This window comes from Amia ocellicauda, chromosome 5, assembly GCF_036373705.1.
Source record: "Amia ocellicauda isolate fAmiCal2 chromosome 5, fAmiCal2.hap1, whole genome shotgun sequence".
Lineage (NCBI taxonomy): Eukaryota > Metazoa > Chordata > Actinopteri > Amiiformes > Amiidae > Amia > Amia ocellicauda.
This window is the reverse complement of record NC_089854.1, coordinates 19,305,074-19,325,365: the sequence shown is the minus strand read 5'-3', so window position 1 is coordinate 19,325,365 and position 20,292 is coordinate 19,305,074. Positions and strand designations below refer to the sequence as shown.

Here is a 20,292-nt window from a genome sequence, read left to right as displayed (position 1 = left end):
TCAGAAATCTGACCTATCATTTCGGCATATCGGCCATCATTGTTATATGTAGTCAAAGCCTATTATAAAATATTATAAACTATTTCAAATAATTATCTACACAGTACTCACAAAGAATAATACACAAACATTGTAAGAGAACATACAGAGCAATTGTTTTGGTAAAATTTTCATTTAATCACAAGTTTATTAAAATGTATGTTTTTGGTGGGTCTCGGAAAGATAAGAATCAACATTTTTATATTTTACAGTGATACAATGTATGATTGTGTATCAAGTAAAGAAAGGACATACAGCATATCAGCATTTAACCAAATAACTCCTATGAAATAATATTCAATTCTATCAGTACTTACATGTTATAAAGTTTTTTTAAACGTTAGCCTCAAGTTCAATTTGCTCCCATCACAGTCTGTTGAAAGAGATTGCTGTGATGGGACAGTCCTCATCCAGTGACTTGTCTTTTTTTTAAAGCTGGGTAAGTATTATTATTACAATGTTTCCAGAGAGACATATAGAATCAATAATTTAAAGTGCTATATTAAATTATCTCTATATCACATACATTGTTATAAATAAAACCCTTCTTCAGCATATCCAGTTTATGCTCTCTCCATCTCTCTTCTTTCAAGATGTTTTTCCAGTTCATTTAGTACAGGCTATATGGTGGGTACAGATCTCGTTTCTAATCTGGGATTCTTGGTAAACCCAATTGTCACTACAGCGTTTAAGAGGCTGTGGGGGGTGGAATGATCCCCACAAATCACAGAATAATATGTCAACCAGAGAAAATCCTTTTTGTTTGATCAAATTAAACCCAAAGTCGCCTTATTATGGGATCTTTTGAGAAATGGTGGATACTATGCACACTCGCCATGGAGTTACCACAAAGGTTTACCACACACCGTTTAACCATTTCTAAATACCACAATTGATAATAATACCATATTTTAAATTCTGCACATTTTGTTTAGTAATGATCAACTTTGACGTCACTGACAATAAACACTTCCTGATTGCGTTTTTTTTTTTTTTTTTTTTTTTAGCATAGCAAACAATACATGGTATAGATATATTAGAATGGTATTATAACGTAGTTTATAGAAAATAGGTTTTTTTTTAATACTAGGGTTTTATGCTTCCATCTTCAGTTGCCTCTTTGCCTCTTCATTTGCTGCCATTTGCCCCTATTTGGCCACAGACTGAATGGTTCTTGTGTGGCAGTTCATGTGGTTTTATTTTTTATTCTTTGTGCTACACAGGCTTCCCTTTTGAGGAGATTTCTACTGATAAAGAGGGTAACCCACACCACCTCGTTGCCTACAGATTTGTCTTGGCGGTTGGGACAATCCACAACCGAACTACACTGCCCCCATCTGCTACCGTAATCATGATTTTTATAAAATATCGTTATCATCCCAATCATTTCAGTGCAGTGTTTCCTGACAGAGTTCACACATTGTACTCGCACGGGTGCCTCCACATTTTATTTCACATTCACAGTGCACAGTAAAATGCTCACACTGTAGATCCCTGCCTCAATAATCCCATTCCTTTACATTTGCAGGGTTCCCGAAGCCTGGCTTTATCCAATGACAACCGCCCTTATGTTCAGGCCGCTCAGGGCCTCCTCTTTGGCATGCATGCGCTGCCAGTGCCTCTTGAGGTCAGAGGAGGTGATGAATCGCTTGCCACAGGGAGTGCAATGGTGTGGCTTGTCCCCCGTGTGAATCTGGTGGTGTCTCTTGAGATTGCGCAACTGGCTGAAGCTTTTATGGCACACGGCACAGTTATAGGGCTTGGCACCAGTGTGGGTGTTCTGGTGCCGCTTCAGCTCTGCCAGGGTGATGAAGCTCTTGCAGCACTGGGCGCAGCAGTAGGGCTTCTCCCCTGTGTGGGTGCGCTGGTGCCTCTTGAGAGAACTGAGCTCATTGAAGCGCTTGTCACACTCAGAGCAGCAGTAGGGCCTCTCCCCCGTGTGGGTGCGCTGGTGGGAATGGAGGTGGCCGATCTGCCTGAAGCGGCGCTGGCACTGGCTACAGCTGAAGGGCTTCTCGCCAGTGTGGGTACGCTGGTGCCGCTGCAGAACAGCTAGTGTGGTGAAGCTGTTCCCGCACACCGGGCAGGGGAAGGGCGTCTCACCGGTGTGGATCTGGTAGTGGCGCTTGAGGTTGCGCAGGCGGTTGAAGCAGCGTTCACACTCGGAGCAGCGGAAGGGTTTGTCTCCAGTGTGGATGTGCTGGTGCTTCTTGAGCTCCGACAGGGTGGGGAAGCGCTTCTCGCACTGGGCACACTGGTGTGGACGCTGCCTAGTGTGGATCCTCTGGTGCTCCTTTAGCCGCTTGGCCTTGCTGAAGCTCTTGGTGCACAGATGGCAGCTAAAGGGCTTGTCTGGGCAATCTGTGGGATGCTCAATCCCTGGCACCCTCATCTCACTCGTACTGGTTGGGCTACCGTTAAACAGAAGTGGGCCCTCAAAGACGGGCAAAGCTTGCAAATGGTCTGTGACTTCTTCAGCACGCTGTGATCCAAGATCTGAGACCTCATCCAAGCGAAAGGGGAGCTTCCCCAGAAACTCGCTCTTAACTCTGGGAGAGCCCACTTGATCGTTCTGTCTACACTGCTCTGCCTCAGGCACCTGCTGAGAGGCCTTGTCTTCAATGCAGATCAGCACACCCTTCTCATTTTGTTCTGTCCTGAGATCAGACATTTCCCCTCTGCGCATCTTAAAAACACAAAACAATATTCAGGGGTTAGCAACACTGCATAAACAGATGATTCAAGTGTCTGAAACCCCCCACCTATCTTCTACTTGCTGACATGGCTGGCTGACCCAGAAACCACATAACTAGCATGGAAGAGTAAACGTGGAAAACATATTGATAAGGGAACAGTGGGCAGAGGTATAAATCATTTGTTCTGGTCAAGAGATACGACTGTAATGAAAATTCGTTGTAGTTTTTAGAAGACAGCTGAATTGTATTATTAGTGTGGATAGATTGTGTTATTCAATACATTTTTATACTATAATTAAGTATAACACACAGATGCACACAGATTTAAGCAATTTATTGGCAATGCATGTGCTTAATTAAGAAGTGGAAGTGGAACTTAGGCCGTAAGTAATAGTATTAAAAGTCATCAAAATGAAAATAGAATTGACCATATCTCAGCCTTTCACAATAATTACCTTTCCTACTCCTCACTTGTTAGTGCTCCTTGCACAGAATCTCACATGTTCACAGTCTGGTTTAAAACAAGATCCAACTGGGGTGACAATGTTGCCAGCTGTACTGAACACTCTCTCTGAAGCAGAGTGTGCTGCACAAATGCATATACTTCCTGGCCAGCCTGGCCATCAAAGGGAATTGCGCCCGATTGTCATGCCACCACTTCAGAGGATCCGCAGAGGTGTTGCAGGGTCAAACAACTGCCGGTAGCTTGTCAGGAGTAGCTGTCAATGTCAGTACACTTTTTCACTGTTGCCGGTTATCATTATTAACAATAATAAATAATGAATTAAGCGGACATACACACATTACCCAAAGTTAGACATTCACATTACATATAGCTGAAGATCAGACTTTTTTCACAGTTCTCGGTTAATATAATTAATATTAATTCATTAATTTAGCTCACATACACATATATATGTCTATGAGTTATCAATTACATATACAGACATACAACATACACATCTCACAACCATTTCACTCATTAGCCTACATCATTCATCACTGATCATCCATTTTCCTGACACTCCTCATGTGGTCAAGAAGAAAACATTCAAAGTTTGGTCTTCTTTGCCAAGTAAAGTTGACTTATATTCGGCTCAATAGGTTAAAACTTCAAAATGTAGGCTATTATAATCATCCTCCTCCTCATAATAATACATCAAGTCTGAAAAGCAAAGTGTTGTTACCGATTCACTGCTGCATTATCAATCCAAACCCGAGCTAATCCACTGGAAAATATAATTTACATATGCCCTAGATGACAAGCTATTTAAATATATTAAAAGATCATTCAAATATTTAAAAACAGTAGCTTATTATTATTTATGTATTTTATCTGAAAGTACCATGACATATCTTTAAGGCACACGTATCTAAAGTCTGGTTTAGGATATATTCAATTTACATGAATTGCTTCTGTATCTATGCATTAATAAAACATTAATCAATGAATAACTTAATTGTGTATTTCGTTTAATATTAAGCGGTTGATTTTTCTTTGGCAGATGTGGATTATTGTGTTGTCTGCATCCTATTGCTCTGTTGCTGTAACAGCATTGATCTGCACCACGGCTGCATCTGCGGGGATCACAGAAAACACAATACACCACCAAAACAAATCTGAATGCATATACTGCAGGAGAATGAAGTTAGAATTAAATATATTCCATATTGCAAGCATCTCACCTTTTCATCAAATTAAAGAGCATTTCTTCGATTTCCCATCTTTGTTTTGCGCTTTCGGACGATTCCTGGCTGTGCGTCCGTCCGCTATTGAGCTCCGTGTTTCCTCTATGTTAGAGTTCGCGTTCCGCCTCTTTTGGTTCCTAGATGTTCAATGCAATTCATGTTGATTAGTGCCAACTATAGTCACACGTTTCTTTTCCTTTAGATCCGCAGAAAAACTAAGGATTGTGCACCCTGCAAAGAGGAGTGAAATGTAATGTACAGACAACAACTGAATATAATATAGCCTTCAATGTGACAGTTTCTTAATTGCAACACAGTCTAGCACTGGGGGGAGAAAAAAAAACGTAATTTAAATTATATTTTCTTCAGTATATAGATGTACCGGTCCATGTTTCAGAAATTCAATTTTCTGAAAGTTCTGCAAAGCCAAAGGTGCGCTTCCAGACAGATTTCCATCAGGAGCATAGGCACAGTCCAGGAGCGGCCGCACCAGCCTGAGTGGCTCCATCACTACACAAATGAATACATCAATAAATGGCACAAGTACAATCTAAAGCAAAACAAGGCTAGTAGAATTATCAAAAATGCGAAATATTTACATTCCTACATTATAAAGTTAATCCATTCACCATATTGTTTTTTTTAAAATAATATTTTACTAGTCTGTATCATCAAGGGGTTATTGTAAATGTAAGTTCTTGCATCAGCTGTTCCATTTACAATTATCCAGCAGAAATATTGTGGAGAGCAATATTCACAATCTGTGGTTGTCAGAGCTGCAGCATGAATTCCCCAGATCACCACTAGATGTCAGCCCTGTCTCAAGTTTTGCAGTGTCCATTCTGATTAATGAATAATCATCCCTGTTTCCTTGAATAACCATGTTCACCTGTCTCCTGTCTGCCTGCTCATCAGCCCTGTGTATTTATACTCAGTCCAGCCATTTCTCCAGCACGAAGTCTTGTTTGCCTCCTGTGCAATTCCAAGCCTTATTCCTACGACTAGTATTTTGTGTGCCTGACCTTAGCTTTTCCCATATTTTTGACATCCGCCTTTCGGACTTCCCTTCTTGTTCTGTACGCCTGATCGATCAACCTTCTGCCTGTTCCCTGACAACAATTCCTGGTTATTTCCTCTCAACCTTATTTGCCAGCTCCTGATCCCTCTCCCCTTCCCTCTACCTGCAAAGCCCTGCACCTGGGTCCGTTACTCTCCCAGTAGGACAGACCCGACAGTGGTAATCACAAGAGGAATGCATAAACAGACTTTAAAAATTTAAACCTCTTTGCACACTTTTCACTTTTAATTGCACACACTGAGAATGGATAACTGGTTGTTACAGTGAATTACTAGAATGTTCTGAAGGGTTTGAAAAATGTATTAATAGAACTAATACAAATGTTTTATAATTTCTCTCTCAACCCCTAATATTGCAGCATGAGGACAAACCCTTGCAAAATGGAAAAATGGAACAAAGGATCAATACTGGACAGTCACCTCTTAGGACAATGTGGAATACAGACTTTGCAAACGGAATATGGCAGTTCATCCCTTTAGTACACTGATCAGCCATAACATTATGACCACCTGCCTAATATTGTGTAGGTCCCCCTTTTGCCGCCAAAACAGCCCTGACCCGTCAAGGCATGGACTCCACTAGACCTCTGAAGGTGTGCTGTGGTATCTGGCACCAAGACGTTAGCAGCAGATCCTTTAAGTCCTGTAAGTTGCGAGGTGGGGCCTCCATGGATCGGACTTGTTAGTCCAGCACATCCCACAGATGCTCGATTGGATTGAGATCTGGGGAATTTAGAGGCCAAGTCAACACCTTGAACTCGTGATTCATCAGACCAGGCCACCTTCTTCCATTGCTCCGTGGTCCAGTTCTGATGCTCACGTGCCCATTGTAGGTGCTTTCGGCAGTGGACAGGGGTCAGCATGGGCACCCTGACTGGTCTGCGGCTACGCAGCCCCATACGCAACAAACTGCGATGCACTGTGTGTTCTGACACCTTTCTGTCAGGACCAGCATTAACTTTTTCAGCAATTTGAGCTACAGTAGCTCATCTGTTGGATCGGACCACACGGGCCAGCCTTCGCTCCCCACGTGCATCAATGAGCCTTGGCCGCCCATGACCCTGTCGCAGGTTCAACGCTTTTCCTTCCTTGGACAACTTTTGATAGGTACTGACCACTGCAGACCAGGAACAGCCCACAAGAGCTGCAGTTTTGGAGATGCTCTGACCCAGTTGTCTAGCCATCACAATTTGGCCCTTGTCAAAGTCGCTCAGATCCTTACGCTTGCCCATTTTTCCTGCTTCTAACACCAACTCTGAGGACAAAATGTTCACTTGCTGCCTAATATATCCCACCCACTGACAGGTGCCATGATAACGAGATTATCAGTGTTATTCACTCACCTGTCAGTGGTCATAATGTTATGGCTGATCGGTGTATAATGCACTTTACAAACAGATTGGTAAAATATAGGCATTCAAAAATGCCGTGCAAAATTATGCAAATGTCCTTGTGGGGGACACAGACAGTGCTGACTAAGCGTGAAGGGATTGATGGTGGACAAAGATTGGGGAATACCGTTGGGAGAAAGCCTTCAACATACAATGTGTTCAGTGGTGTAGCCAGGAATTTGTGGATGGAGGGGGGCAACATTAGGTTGAAGAGGAATGATTAATTGACGGCGGGGGGTGAGGGGGGCCTCACCCAGAAATCTTTGAAAATGTAGTCATTTCTGAGTCAAAAAACTTAGCTCAAAATCTCCATGAAATCAACAACACACATCACCATGGACACATCCAGTGACAAATCACACATCAACCGACATTATGCAGGCAAACTGTTGTCATCAATAACATCTCCATTGAAGCCTTTCTTCTGCCATAGTGGAGAGCAAATATGTTTTGAGTAGTTGTAAAGCACTGAATGATCGCTGCCCTGTTGCAGTCGAAACTAGTATGGTATATACGCACAATACATGTGACACAACCCTCTGAAAAAAAAAAAACAATAAATCAAACCTTCTACAACAAAATATCAGCCCAAATAGCCTAGTGAGTAACATGGGGACCAGTCGAGAATAGGTGTAATGGACTGCAAGCCCTAAAACATGAGAATTGCCCTGGTACGGGCTTGATTACAAATTTGCACCTCCAGGTGCCTATAAATATTTGTTTTGTTTTTACATTGCTTTTGTAACTTAATGTGATGTATACTTTTCCTTGCATATCATCACCACACTTATGCAACTGTGTTTATAGAATAACTCCACTGGTAATAATAGTAACAATTATGATAAGATAAATGAAAGTGCTTACTATACTTTGAGGTGATTAAAAAAGCCAGTAACTCTTATCCACAATGTATTTTCACTTTTATTTGAAACATATTAATTGTAACATTATTTTAATGTGTACTTAACCCAGTGTGACATTTTACCTTTCTGTATGTGCTCACATTTCTATTACTAATTCTATTTCTAAGACCACTGTAGTTCTTTCAAGCAACTAATACATTCATCTAAGTTAGCAAGTGCACAAATAAGTAAATCGTAAATAATTACATTCATTTCTGGGACTAGTTATTGGAAAAGTTAAGAAGAAACATTTGATGTTTTTTGTTCTTGGGACAGTTGAGAGAAACTCACAAACCACTATATTACTAAGTTAGCAAGTATATAATAAGCGTAAGAGGATTTTTTTTTTATGCTTGGTTTTTCAGCCAATCCAATAAATAACTGAAAACTCCTAGGCCAATTTATTATACCTCAATAACATTATTTTTAGAGGGAAGACGAAGTCACAGGTATGAAATAATTTATTTGTGACAAAAACAGAAAATGAATATAATTTAATTATTTCTAAAACAGGCAGTATTACGTATCTGCTGAGAAACAGATAATACCAGATTTCTCTCACTGCTCCTCACAGAGAGCAGTTGTGGTCAGCCTAGTAAGCAGCAGGCAGGCGGGTGTCTCTCACTCTCTCACTCCTCCTGTCCTCCTCCTTGTCGTTGTTTTTCTTTTGTGCGCCTTTATTCAGTACAAGTTTGTACAAGTTTATAGTGTTCCTCTCAACCAATCATAGTGGAATACCTCTGTGCCATCCTCCCTCCACACTTCCACTATTCACCACCAGAGGTCATCGTCTCTAGAATATTAACCCTGACTCTCACATTCCTCAGCACAACCAGCAATCATGCAATTAACATTCCTCAGCACCATGTGCACTTCCACCGTCATCCCTCTGCCCCCATTGGCCCAACACTACACATCCCTGTTCCCTGCTCCCCTCTGTTCTGTATTTAAACCCCCTGTTCCCAGCATTCACTGTCTTGATCTCTCCCTAGAGTCATTTCTAAGTATTCCCCAGCTCTTTTGACGATTGCGTCTCACATTGCCCTCTACTGAATTGTTTGCATAATTGCCTGACTTCCTGCCTGCCCCCTTGACCCCCCCCCCGAATGCACTAGATGAGGTTAAACTGCAGACTGTAAGGAGTCACAAGTTCCCACCATGGGTTGAGGTAGGAGGAGAACCAGGTGAGAGCAGTTCCAGAGATTCCAAGGTCACCGACGCAGAAGCTGTTAGTTGGGATCCAAGAGAAAGAGGGGGACAGAGAAGGGGAGAGCAGCAGCCCTGATCCTCCTCAGTGCCCAGTAGGATGAGGGAAGTGGGACAGGACAAACAGGATAGGGCAGCAGGGGTGGTTGAGTTCTCAGGGGAGATCAATGTCTTGGTTAGTGCAAGGTAATCCAGAAAGAGGTTGGAGGCGAAAGTGGAGATGAACGGCCAATGGCCTTGTTGGAAGCTGAGTGGCAGTTCCACAGACCTCCAGAGAGGGGAATAGAGGGGAGGGAGGAGGAGGGGAGAGGCAGAAAGATGAGGTTAGAGGGATTAGGGAGACAATGGCAAGCGGGTGTGTGCCGTGAGGCAGGAGCGAGTAGAACAAGAATTGGAGAGATAGTCATAGCTGCCTGGTGTTGATGCGTCTCCTCACTGGAGTCCCACAGCTAGAGTCCCTGCCCTTTAGAAATGCGGCCGTTCGGAAGGGGGGCACTGAAGGCTGCTGCCGCTGACTGCTGGCACAGAGGTCCCGAGGGCTGGTAAATAGTCCACCTGAGACTGATTAGGAGAGCAGTCCTGTGTTGTGTTGAATTACACAATCGCACAAGTCCCTCCCAGTCAGGAATGCTAATGGCACAATTAACAGCCGCTTTTGAATGCAGACAAGGGTGGTGACAGATGCAGTTACACTGAACAACAGCTCGCAACAATACTAATAATAGCAATGACAGAAACTGTCGATATATGGTCAAAGTGTGCTACGTAAGTCACTAACTTAGAAACAGTAGCTGCCGTTACGACAATACAGCTGCAATATATACATTATAAATAAACAAGTAAACGAGCAAAACCCACCGCTACTTAGTTGAGCTGAACTAGGCGGGCCTGTGTAGACGTCCTGTGGTGAACAATAAAACAACACAAGATAGACAAATGGAACCGCAGTTTGTGCTTGAGAGATAATCTATTTCAAAATGTTGTTATTTGAGAGGTGTATGCTAATATGTCAATGCTATTTTTTCTGCTTGCTATTGCTTAACCACCTTTACTCAAAGGTTTACAGCTTTACACCCTTAAAATAGATGTGGGTTTCTGCGAGTTTCTTGTAACTGGAGGGTTTGATCTTAAAACTCAGGCTAGACACTGCTGCTGTTCCAACTGTGGCACTGTGGGTGAAATAAAGGGCAGGAATCTTTGGCAAAAAGGAAGCTTCTGGCTATAATAAACTGCACCACAGGATAGGGCCCACAGTCAGATGACTGAATGCAGAGAGGCAGATTTAAACTTTTCAGTATATTTATTGTACAAACACAGCAGTAACATTCAGGCAGCCAGTTGAACTAGTGACTACATGCTATATCACTGCATTGATACTTCAATACAGCCCACGACATTAGTCCGAGTTTGTATTTGGACGTGATTCGATTCCGAACAATGCAGTGCATCAACAGATTAAAAGCAGGGGAGCGGCATGAAGGAGGAGCTGCCCTCTGCACTGTAAAAGGCAGGGCAGCCTGGAAGGACACAGCCCATGCACTGCAAAAGGCTGGGTAGCTAGACAACCTTCCATTTGGAAAAAAGAAAAAAGAAAAAGCAGATTAAAAGCAAACCACATAATATCTCATTTTAATGGTTGCATTCTTATTTATCATGGTTTGTAGATGCATAAGTATTAAACTTGTGCAATGAGTCAGGGATATGGTAACAGGAAGGGAAAAACTTAGAATTCATGCAGATGCAAACGGCAATGTTGCACTGGCAAAGGCGTTGTGCTCTGATGACGAAAACTAAACATAAGCCTCTCACAGAGGAGCTAGGCGATTACGTAAATTAACACTTTCTGACAGTGGGGTTGATGACCACAGTGCTGGGGGCTCTTAACAGGCAAGGTCTACAAAACAGGCACACAAAAAGCAGAGATATGGTAGATGAAGTTTTATTATATACAGTGAATCAAAAAAAAAAACAATAGCTTAACTATTTTTTGAGCCTAACTAAACATTTAAACAGGTCCCTCCCTACACGGATAGCTAATAAATGACACATTAGACAAAACGCAAATAATTTAAATCTGAGCCTGAAATCAAAGTCCATAAATCCAAAATCAAACTTCTCTACCATTATCAATGTTCCTTTTCTTCTCTCACTCACAATCACTCTCCACACTGCATGTGCTCCTCCTGCCTCTCCCCACCAGGGAGCCACCTGCTGTGAGGCTGGGATCCACTCGCATGGGGGACAGCCCATCAGCTGCTCCTCCTGTTCATTTGCCTCCTGAAACTGGAACCCCCCAGGAGGCACTGTCCCTCGCTGGATCCTGGGGGGGTTCACTTTCGGTGCTGCCTGGAATGGCAAGGTACTACTGCAAAGTACTCTACTAAGATTGCTCCTGTAAAAAGCCAAATGTATCACTCACTTATAACTTATCAGCCATATACATTAATAATAGTTACAGTAATATTTTGACTAATACTTATCTGTGCTGTAATTATTCAAAGTGTTGATAGAATAGAAAATATTTAGATTTTTTTTATTTAAATAGTAGAGTATTAATCGTGTTGCATAGATGGAAAGTTAACAAGTAAATTATTCTACAGCAAAAAAAAAAAAGTTATGTTTGAAATTATTTTGAAGAAATAAATTGCACTGGTTCTTGTTCACTTATTAGATTAGAGCTGTCTTTTAACATCCATTCAATGTTAATTTAAATGTTAAATTTAAGTTCAAATGAAGGCCTAAGCACCCACATATATTCAGCAGCAGAGATGTATGAGGAAGGTCCTACTGGTAAGATTTATGATTATTTTTAAAACTTAAATTACTTTTGCATCAATTACAAATAAATATATTTTACTCCTGTATGCAACATCATGCTGTTATTACATTCATTATACAATGCATGCACATAAACTGAATGGAAAAAACACAAAATTGTTTCCATATATCAGATCTATATAATTAGGAAACATTCCTGCATGGTATACTCTGCAAAGTTTCATATTCATTTAATTAAGAGGTTTCAATCAATGATGGAAACTTTATTCCTTCACATTTAAATCAAATGCAAAATAGTTTGGTTTGCAAGTGGGGACAGTTTCGCTTTTTATACTGACAGTCAAAAATTAATACTGGTGTGAGACAGTTTCTTACCGATGAGACTTGGTAAGACAGACTGCAGATGCATACCATTTATTTTTGTCATAATTGTATATATGCATGGAAACCCATTATACATGTGGCCTGTTCAGAAAGCTTGAATTGAGTATGGAAAATCAAATGTATCCAAATGATTTTTTATTTTTCCATGTAGCTTCCTAGAACTGAAATACACTTGGTCCAGCAACACACAGTCCTAATATCTATATTATACGCACATACAAATTAAATCCGATATCCAAATTCATTTGGGCATATAAATTAAACTACGTACAATTCACTGAGAATCTCGAAAGAAGATTAAGATTAATGTATTTTACAATATCAATGATTAACGTATTACCGAAATCAAGAATGTATTATTATGAAGGGGTATGCAATGTATCATTCATCAAAAAACTGACATGTCTCCTTTCAATTTAAGCGATATTTCTACATCTTTGTAAAGGTTTTACATGGTTGACTGGACACAACATCCTTAGTGCAGGCTCTGTTAATGGTCACAGCACATTGCTGATGTACATACACATTGCTTCTATGCTGTGTAATTGTTTCAGCAGCCTATGATGCACGGTATAACCTGAAATATGTGGGAAACCTCTTAAATTTTTTTTAGAAATTACAAAACATATGACAATGATGGTACACAGGAACTTTGCTTTTAAACAAACTACTTTAAATTGAAAATGAATTTATATTGGGTAGTTCACAACTTTCATGTTGTAGACAAAAAAGCAACCTGTTCTTCTGGCTTAATACATCAGAGACAATTGGTATTTTTGAAACGGCATCAACAAACTGCGTGTTTCAATAAATTGTTAAAAATAAAATGTACCTTTTACAGTTACCCATGTTAATGTTTTAATTATTAAATAGCATTTTTAAATAAGGTGCAAGTATGGCGAGTATAAAATGTTTCAAATATTAAGTACAGAAATGTTTTGAATAATTAAAAATATAATTAATATTCAAAAGTTGCAGCCCTACTTATCATATAAAACTAATAAGTGTCTCTGGAGAGGATACATTGTCCAAATATTATACTTACAGCAACTTCAACAATACTCTGAATATCATGCGCATTAGATTCCATCAAATCCTACGTTCTATTAGGTTTCATTCCCCGCCCCCTCCTTCCCCCAGTTTGCTCAAGGTCCACTTTCTGTTTGTCATGGATAGCCGAGTGCTTTTTCAGGCTGCCTGACTCAATGAAAGTCTTCCCGCACTCTCTGCAGCAGTATGGCCGCTCACCTGTGTGAACACGGGAATGCTTCCTCAGGACACACTTGTGCCGGAACATTTTCCCACACTCGCCACATTTGAAGGGCTTCTCCCCCGTGTGGATCTTGCAGTGCTCCTTAAGGCATGAGCGTTGGCTGAATCTTTTGCTGCAGTCAGGGCAGGGATAGAGTCTGAGGCCCGTGTGAACCAGCTGGTGTCTTTTGAGTGTGTGGGACTCCCCAAAGCTCTTCCCGCATTCTGAACAGCGGTGAGGCTTCTCTCCGCTGTGGATGCGTGCATGCCGTTTAAGGTGATGGCCCTTGCTGAAGCTGCTACCACAGATGCCGCAGCAGTATGGCCTATCCCGGTTGCGCTGCTGCTGTTGCCTTTTGTTGAGCTTCCTACTACCATCTGAAGGCTGGTTGGGTGAATCAGCCATATGCATCATCTTATGCTTCTGGAGTTGGAGGCTACTGAAGAAGCAGCCTCCACACTCCACGCACTTGTGGTCAGCCTTCTTTCTGCGTCTGAAACAAGGCTGGGCCATTTCAGGTGTACTAGATTTGGTTAGTGAGACAGGCTGAGAAGGGGATTTTCGCCTTTTCCCTATCCTGAGTGAGCCAGTCTCTTCGCCTTTCCTCTCAGTAGGCATCCCTCCCTTACCTTCCCGGGATTTCTCAATCTGTTTGTTGTGTGGCTTCCTCTCTAGCGATTCAGATTGTGGTGGCTCCAGTTTGTCATGAGTGGTGCTTGCTATATCTCTGCTGTGGACAGATTCCAGTGCAGACTCCCGTTTAATGGAATCCAGCAGTGATGACTCCAGCTTCTCGGCACTAGAAACCGGTTCAGATGCTGCCTTGTGAGAACCAGCGGAGTCAGAATCACTTAACCCCTGTTTGTCTTGAGAAGGACTCACCCAGGAACTCTCCTCTTCAAGGCAGATGTACTCCAAATCTGGGATCTCCAGTTTAATGCAGGCAGATCCCAGAGCAACTGCTTCTTGCTTGGTGAGGAAAGACTCTGTCCTTGTTTCTTGGCCTTCACTCTGCTCACTAATGTTCGGCATATCCTCTGTCCTTAAAAACAAGAATACTATCTCTTAGTTCTCTTGCTTTGAAGCTTTCAGATTTTACCATAATATGCTATAACAAGATCAGATAAAAATGCATATATTTTTTTATTAGTGTTGTCACAATAACAGAATTTTGACTTTGATACCAATATCAGGTTTAGTATCACAATATACTCGATGCTGGAAATGATACTTGATACCAAAACAAACACAGAAGAAAGAAAGATACATTATCTTTGCAGAAACGTCATTGTAATCAATAAATGTTTTTCGTCTATTTTATTTACAATAATCATGTAAATATACAGTTATATTTTCTGTTTGCACTTTTTCCATGAGTGTGCCGTGTGGGGCTGAAAGAAAAAGAAAACTAGAGATCTGTTTCTAGTAATGTTATTGTCATCTAAACATTTTCATATTTATATTAAATTGGGGGGGGCACATACAAAAATGGGTGTAAGTCCTACACTTTTCACCCAATTGGGATGTAACATCAATTTAAAGATGAAAGTCTACACTTAAAGCACATCTTGATTGTTTCATTTCAAATCCATTGTGGTGGCGAACAGAGCCAATTGACAATTGTGTCACTGACCAAATATTTATGGACCTAACTGTATACAGCGTTTCAGCTGTAAACTCCTCAAAATTCATGAGCTATACTTCTCCAACCACATTGTCGACAATATGGGCTTTATAATAACATTTATAATCATGTTCATTTTCGAAACACGTAATTTTCTACACATCATATATTCATCATTATTGATTCTATTAGATTTGCACCCGTTATAGCTCTCGTCTGCCTGTCCTGATTGGCTCAGCAAGTTTCTAACTTTCCTTTGGAATTCAATCTTGATCACTATGCAAACCCAGGTCTATGGATCAATGCTTTGAAATGTTTTTTTTTGTATTATTATTATTGGCATGTATTATGTAAATTGTATACATTTTAAAATCAGATTATTTTATTTCATTTTCATATTGATTTGTCATGACATGTTAACGTTGTCATTAAAATGTTCAATCATAGTGTTACATGAGACATGGACATTGTATACACGTTTAAGCAGTCATCATTGTCTCAGTTTATGCCTTAATTGTTCATTTAATTACATGACAAACACATACACGTTTTTCCTGATCTTAATCACTGCCGCATAAAATAATTTAATCACAGAATTTAACAACAATTTTCACAGATTTCTGGGGGGGGGGGCTAATAAATACAATTACCATGTTATTTCTACCAGTATTATTTTTACCAATATTTGGGTTGCCTCAACAAAATTGCCAGTGGATAATGTGCCGAGCCCCGCCAGCCTGCACTGCCACTGCAGCTCTCTGCTTACACAGACTCTCCCAAAACTCACCCATAATATTCCCCTGGAAAATATTGATAATTCTAAACAATGAACATTTCTGAACAAACAGTATAAGAGGTAAAGATGTCTGGATCAGTATGTTTTGCACACCAAATACCTCAAATACCTCTGAACAGACAATAATATTATCCGATACAGTTAATCTGCACTTATCTGCGGCACAGGGCATTGTTAAATCTTCAAACGTGTTTAAACTTTAATAAATGTGACTGGATTTGTCTTTGATAATGACAGTTACATGATCAATTAACTTTCATTGAGGTTTACTGCCAAATTCAGTACATTTGACCCTTGCCAGTAGGGCTGTGCGATATGACGATATATATCGTATGACGATAGAAAAACGTCTATCGTTTCATATTATGCTATATCGTTTATATCGTAGTGTCGCAAATCCCACTCTTTACGGCAGTATTTTTCGTAATTAGGACGCTTTGCGTTCTTCCCGGTTCTTCCACACGTGTCGGATGCGGCAAGAAATGAGCATCAGAAACACAGACAGACATGAGCAGAGAGACCCGACACACAATAACACACAACCAAGAGATACTTTAATGCGCAGGCGCACACGCTGCGCCCCGCTCTCGTCACCGGGCTGAACTGGATCTGCAGGCACCCCCACCCCCGCTAATTTAGACGGATATAATTTGTATAAAATTAATAATAACGTTTTCATTTTAATAAATTGGAAAGCAATGCAAACACATGCAGGAAGTTGCATTAGATGGTGAAGTGGTACAACATTTTTAATTATTATTATTTAGTATTAACACGTGCTGTGCCGGTAAGTAGAATCGAGACGCGACAGTCAGAGAAGAAATGTCTGTCTAGCAGATGTTAAATGCGCCACTATAAACCCCGCTGTGGTAAAATCTACCTGAATCTATAGCATTTTACAACGCATTGTGTTGTGTGATTACTATTACTTGTGTTATTGTTATGCGACAGTAAATATATATTATATATTTATCCCATAACAACATAACGCACGTAATAGTAATCACACAACACTTGCGCTGTAATGTGTTGCATTCTGCATATATTTACAATGACAGCCTGCATGTAGTATTTGTTAGTTTCGCATATTTAATGATTAACAAAATACTTGTAGTTTGAATGTCTCTGGTCTTACAGTATTTTGTAGCTTGATTGGATGAAAACAAGAAATATCGAAATATATACATCGTGTATCGCCCAAACTTCTAAAAATATCGAGATATTATTTTAAAGTCATATCGCCCAGACCTACTTGCCAGCAATATATGCACACAAAAAATCTGAGATCAGACAAGCTGGTCGCAACTGTTAAAAGAAATGTTTAAACATTCTTGAGAAAACAACTAGCCTAAGTTTTAGATTCCAACATGAAGGCCATACTTTACATATGCATGGCTCAGATGGCAACTTTATAACGTGATGGAGCACTTTTTCCAAATACATCCAAAATACCATTTCTTCAGGTATTTATATGATCAAGTAATATTGCAGAATAAATTACCAGTTTGAAATAGAGATGCATTATTTCTTTACAATGAATAACAACTTTCACTTTTTTGTTAGTTTTCCCCTTCAGTGAAACTTTGCACTACTATACAAAAATATGACTTACTGGGTAGCTGAAGACACGTCCTGTGCCACAAAACACAATCCCATAGCATATGTCACTTCCTCGGACGCCAGCAATGCCTGCTGAACAGAAATGGTAGTTTCTGGTTCACTGGGGCTGGCTATAGCTTCAGCTAGTTCCGGAGCATTGTTGGTGGAAGGGGGTGGCCGAGCTGAGGATTCAGAGAGGCCTAGGTGGCCTTCGGCAATGCGGATAGCCTCCTCCAGCTCGGTCGGGCAGTGGCTTTGCACAAGAGCAGCAGTGTCCTTGGGTAGGGCAGACAAAAACTGATCAATAACCAAGCGGTGGAGCATTTCAACAGGTGTCCGCCTCTCAGGTCTGAGCCAGTGGCTGGCTGATCTGTAGAGCTGTTGCCCCAGAGCGCGTGGACTCTTCCCTGGGGGACAGCCCAGAGAGCGAAAATCCAGCCGGTGGGCATCCTCTGAAAACCTGGCCATGTGCAGCAGCCTGGATTTCAGCCAGTCATAATCAAGAACCACCTGTGACCCCAGGGTAGGATCCACAGCCCACGTATCCTCACTCAGTAGGTCTACCAGTTGGGCAGCCCACTGCTCCTTGGGCAACTGGCAGCTTGCAGCAACACACTCAAACACTGCTAGGTAGGACTCTGGGTCTTCATTGGGCCTCATTTTAGGCATGTTCAGCCCTCCACGCGGCTGGAATCCTGGCTCTCTCAGGAGCTGAACGAGGGCCGCTGCCTGGATTTCCCCTTGTCTAGTGAGGGCTTGCAGCTGCTGCCTGTGTAGGTCCAGTAATGACGTAAATAATTCAATCATATCCATCGCTAATCCAGTCTCACTGCCTCCTCTCCACAGCCCCTTCGAACATGCACAGTCTGTGAGCATAGTAGGCAATAAGCAATCAATTGTGGGGAGGAAACAGTAGCATAGGCATGTGCTCTCTGTGGCTGAGAGTAGAGCAGTATCAGTAGGGTCAATGGTGAATTGAGAGGGCCTGGCTCATCTGTTCTGTGGTTTGCTCAGCTGTCTCTTAGATGGCTCCCCCCAGAAGGATTCTGCAGAAGACAAAAAGGGCAAAAAAGGTGTAACACAGATTAACCTTCCAAGGATGTGACTCATGCTGGATTTGTTCCCTGCTTTACAAACCGGTAGATACAACAATACTGTGTAAAGCACGAACAACTCGACTCCTCTTCCCATTCATAGTTACAATCCCATGGAGGGGATTCCAATTAGTATCCCAGATTTGCTCTGAAAAGTTACTTTTTTATGTGTTGGAAATGGGCTTCAATAACTCAGAAATGTCAGTAGCCTAATAATAACAGTAATGAATGCATACTTATACTAGCCATTTAACACTCCCAGACCACTTCAAAATGACAGGTCAATTGAGGCTATAGAGTACAGGGAAATTGCAGATGAGTTCAGTGTTCTTAAATTCACTGCATTAATTACCTGCAAGACCCTACTCAACCAGTAAGGAATGCACGAGATAATGATTTGTTGTGTATCAACTGCAAGTACTTTCAATTCAGATAATGACATGGACATCTACATGGACTTTTTATTGAAATGCATTCTGTTGCGCCCTATTCAAACTGATAACACATTTAAAGGATGTATAAAGGGAATTGTTGGGATAATGGGTAGTAAAGTATAAACCGCGTTATGGTGAAAACACATTGTTTGAAACCACGTTACTTGAGGACTACTGCATTTAATTACTTATATATGTAAATGTAGTGCAATGTAAAATAGATCCAATTCTATAAATATATACACAAACGCATATATACAGTGCTTTGTAAAAGTATTCAGACCCTTCCTATGCTGTCCGATTTTGTGAAATTACTAAACGATGCATACATTTTGTTTTACTTAATAATTTAGTAAGTTGAAAGCTCAAACTGAAAACTTTTAAGGGCAAGGTAAGTTACAGTAAATGTCAGCAAAGACTAAAGAGAAAAAAATGGAATATGTTGATTGCTTATCTATTCAGACCTCTCAACTCAACATTTGGTGAAAGCACCATTGGCAGCAATTACAGGTGCAAGTCTTTTGGGGGTAAGTCTTTAATCAACTTTCAACACTGGCTTTTTCATTATTATTTTTTGGCAGATTTGCTCAAGCACTCAAGTTGCTAGGAACCAGGCCAGAATACATGATGGGGCAAGATGCCCCCAGGGGCTTCTCCCCCAAAGTAGGAGGGGGTAACTTAACCCATCTATACAGGTCACATGTTTGGGCCTATTAAGAAACACCTGATTACACCTGGTGCTTTAACTGTTGGATTTATACTCATAAGGCTTTACTATTACTATAATACATTTTCCACAATAATCAGAAACTATTCTTGTACCTCCACAACTTTTTTTAAAAGCCAAGAAGTTATATCAAGTTACCCCAGACCAGTTTATTTCCTCTAGCATCGAGGTTTTGTGGTTGTTCCAGTGTTGATTTGTTTAAATGAAAGTTGAGGACACATGGATCAACTGACATGAATTGTAGCCCCATCTAATGTTTAAAAATAGAATGAATGAGGGTAGGCATGTTCTAACACGAGTTACGGCAAAAGATAGACGGGACATTGTGTAACTAATTATGTTAGTAAACATTACATCAAATGTGTTATTTAATTAAATTGCTTTTATTTGGGATTCTTAAAGCTGAGTTGAGTGAGTGTGGGTTATATAATGAATGCATCTGACCCGCACTCGCCTTGTGTTCAAAGCCTGTGCGCACCTGTGTAGTGGATCTGTAAATATAATCAACTGAAGAACAAAGGATGACGTAAGAATAACAATTTTATAGATCAATGTTCGAAGCACATTAACATGTTGCAACTAAGATGAAAAACTGTTCTCAGCA

At 40.8% G+C, this 20,292-nt stretch overlaps 1 protein-coding gene and 1 long non-coding RNA gene across 2 annotated transcripts; both read right to left on the bottom strand.

Annotated features, from left to right (window-relative positions):
- Positions 1 to 167: 167 nt before the first annotated feature.
- On the bottom strand, positions 168 to 18,474 carry LOC136750625 (zinc finger protein 271). The gene is made up of 4 exons (XM_066705747.1): positions 17,447 to 18,474; positions 13,263 to 14,456; positions 11,155 to 11,392; positions 168 to 2,725 (listed from the first exon to the last, which is right to left on the bottom strand). Exons 1-4 carry the CDS (start codon positions 18,307 to 18,309, stop codon positions 1,586 to 1,588), a joined length of 3,435 nt encoding a protein of 1,144 aa, XP_066561844.1. The 5' UTR covers positions 18,310 to 18,474; the 3' UTR covers positions 168 to 1,585.
- On the bottom strand, positions 3,188 to 4,657 carry LOC136749657 (uncharacterized). The gene is made up of 2 exons (XR_010816775.1): positions 4,422 to 4,657; positions 3,188 to 3,454 (listed from the first exon to the last, which is right to left on the bottom strand). It is a non-coding gene; the product is annotated as an uncharacterized LOC136749657 (long non-coding RNA).
- Positions 18,475 to 20,292: the final 1,818 nt, after the last annotated feature.

Bases quoted from the DNA above. Each gene is read 5' to 3' on its own strand.
- LOC136750625 (XM_066705747.1), bottom strand. From the start codon at position 18,309: ATGCTCACAGACTGTGCATGTTCGAAGGGGCTGTGGAGAGGAGGCAGT. The intron at 14,457-17,446 runs GTAAGTCATATT...CTTGTTTTTAAG, and splicing joins GACGTGTCTTCAGCTACCCA to GACAGAGGATATGCCGAACA. The intron at 2,726-11,154 runs GTGAGTGAGAGA...TGTGTTTTTAAG, and splicing joins ATGCAGTGTGGAGAGTGATT to ATGCGCAGAGGGGAAATGTC.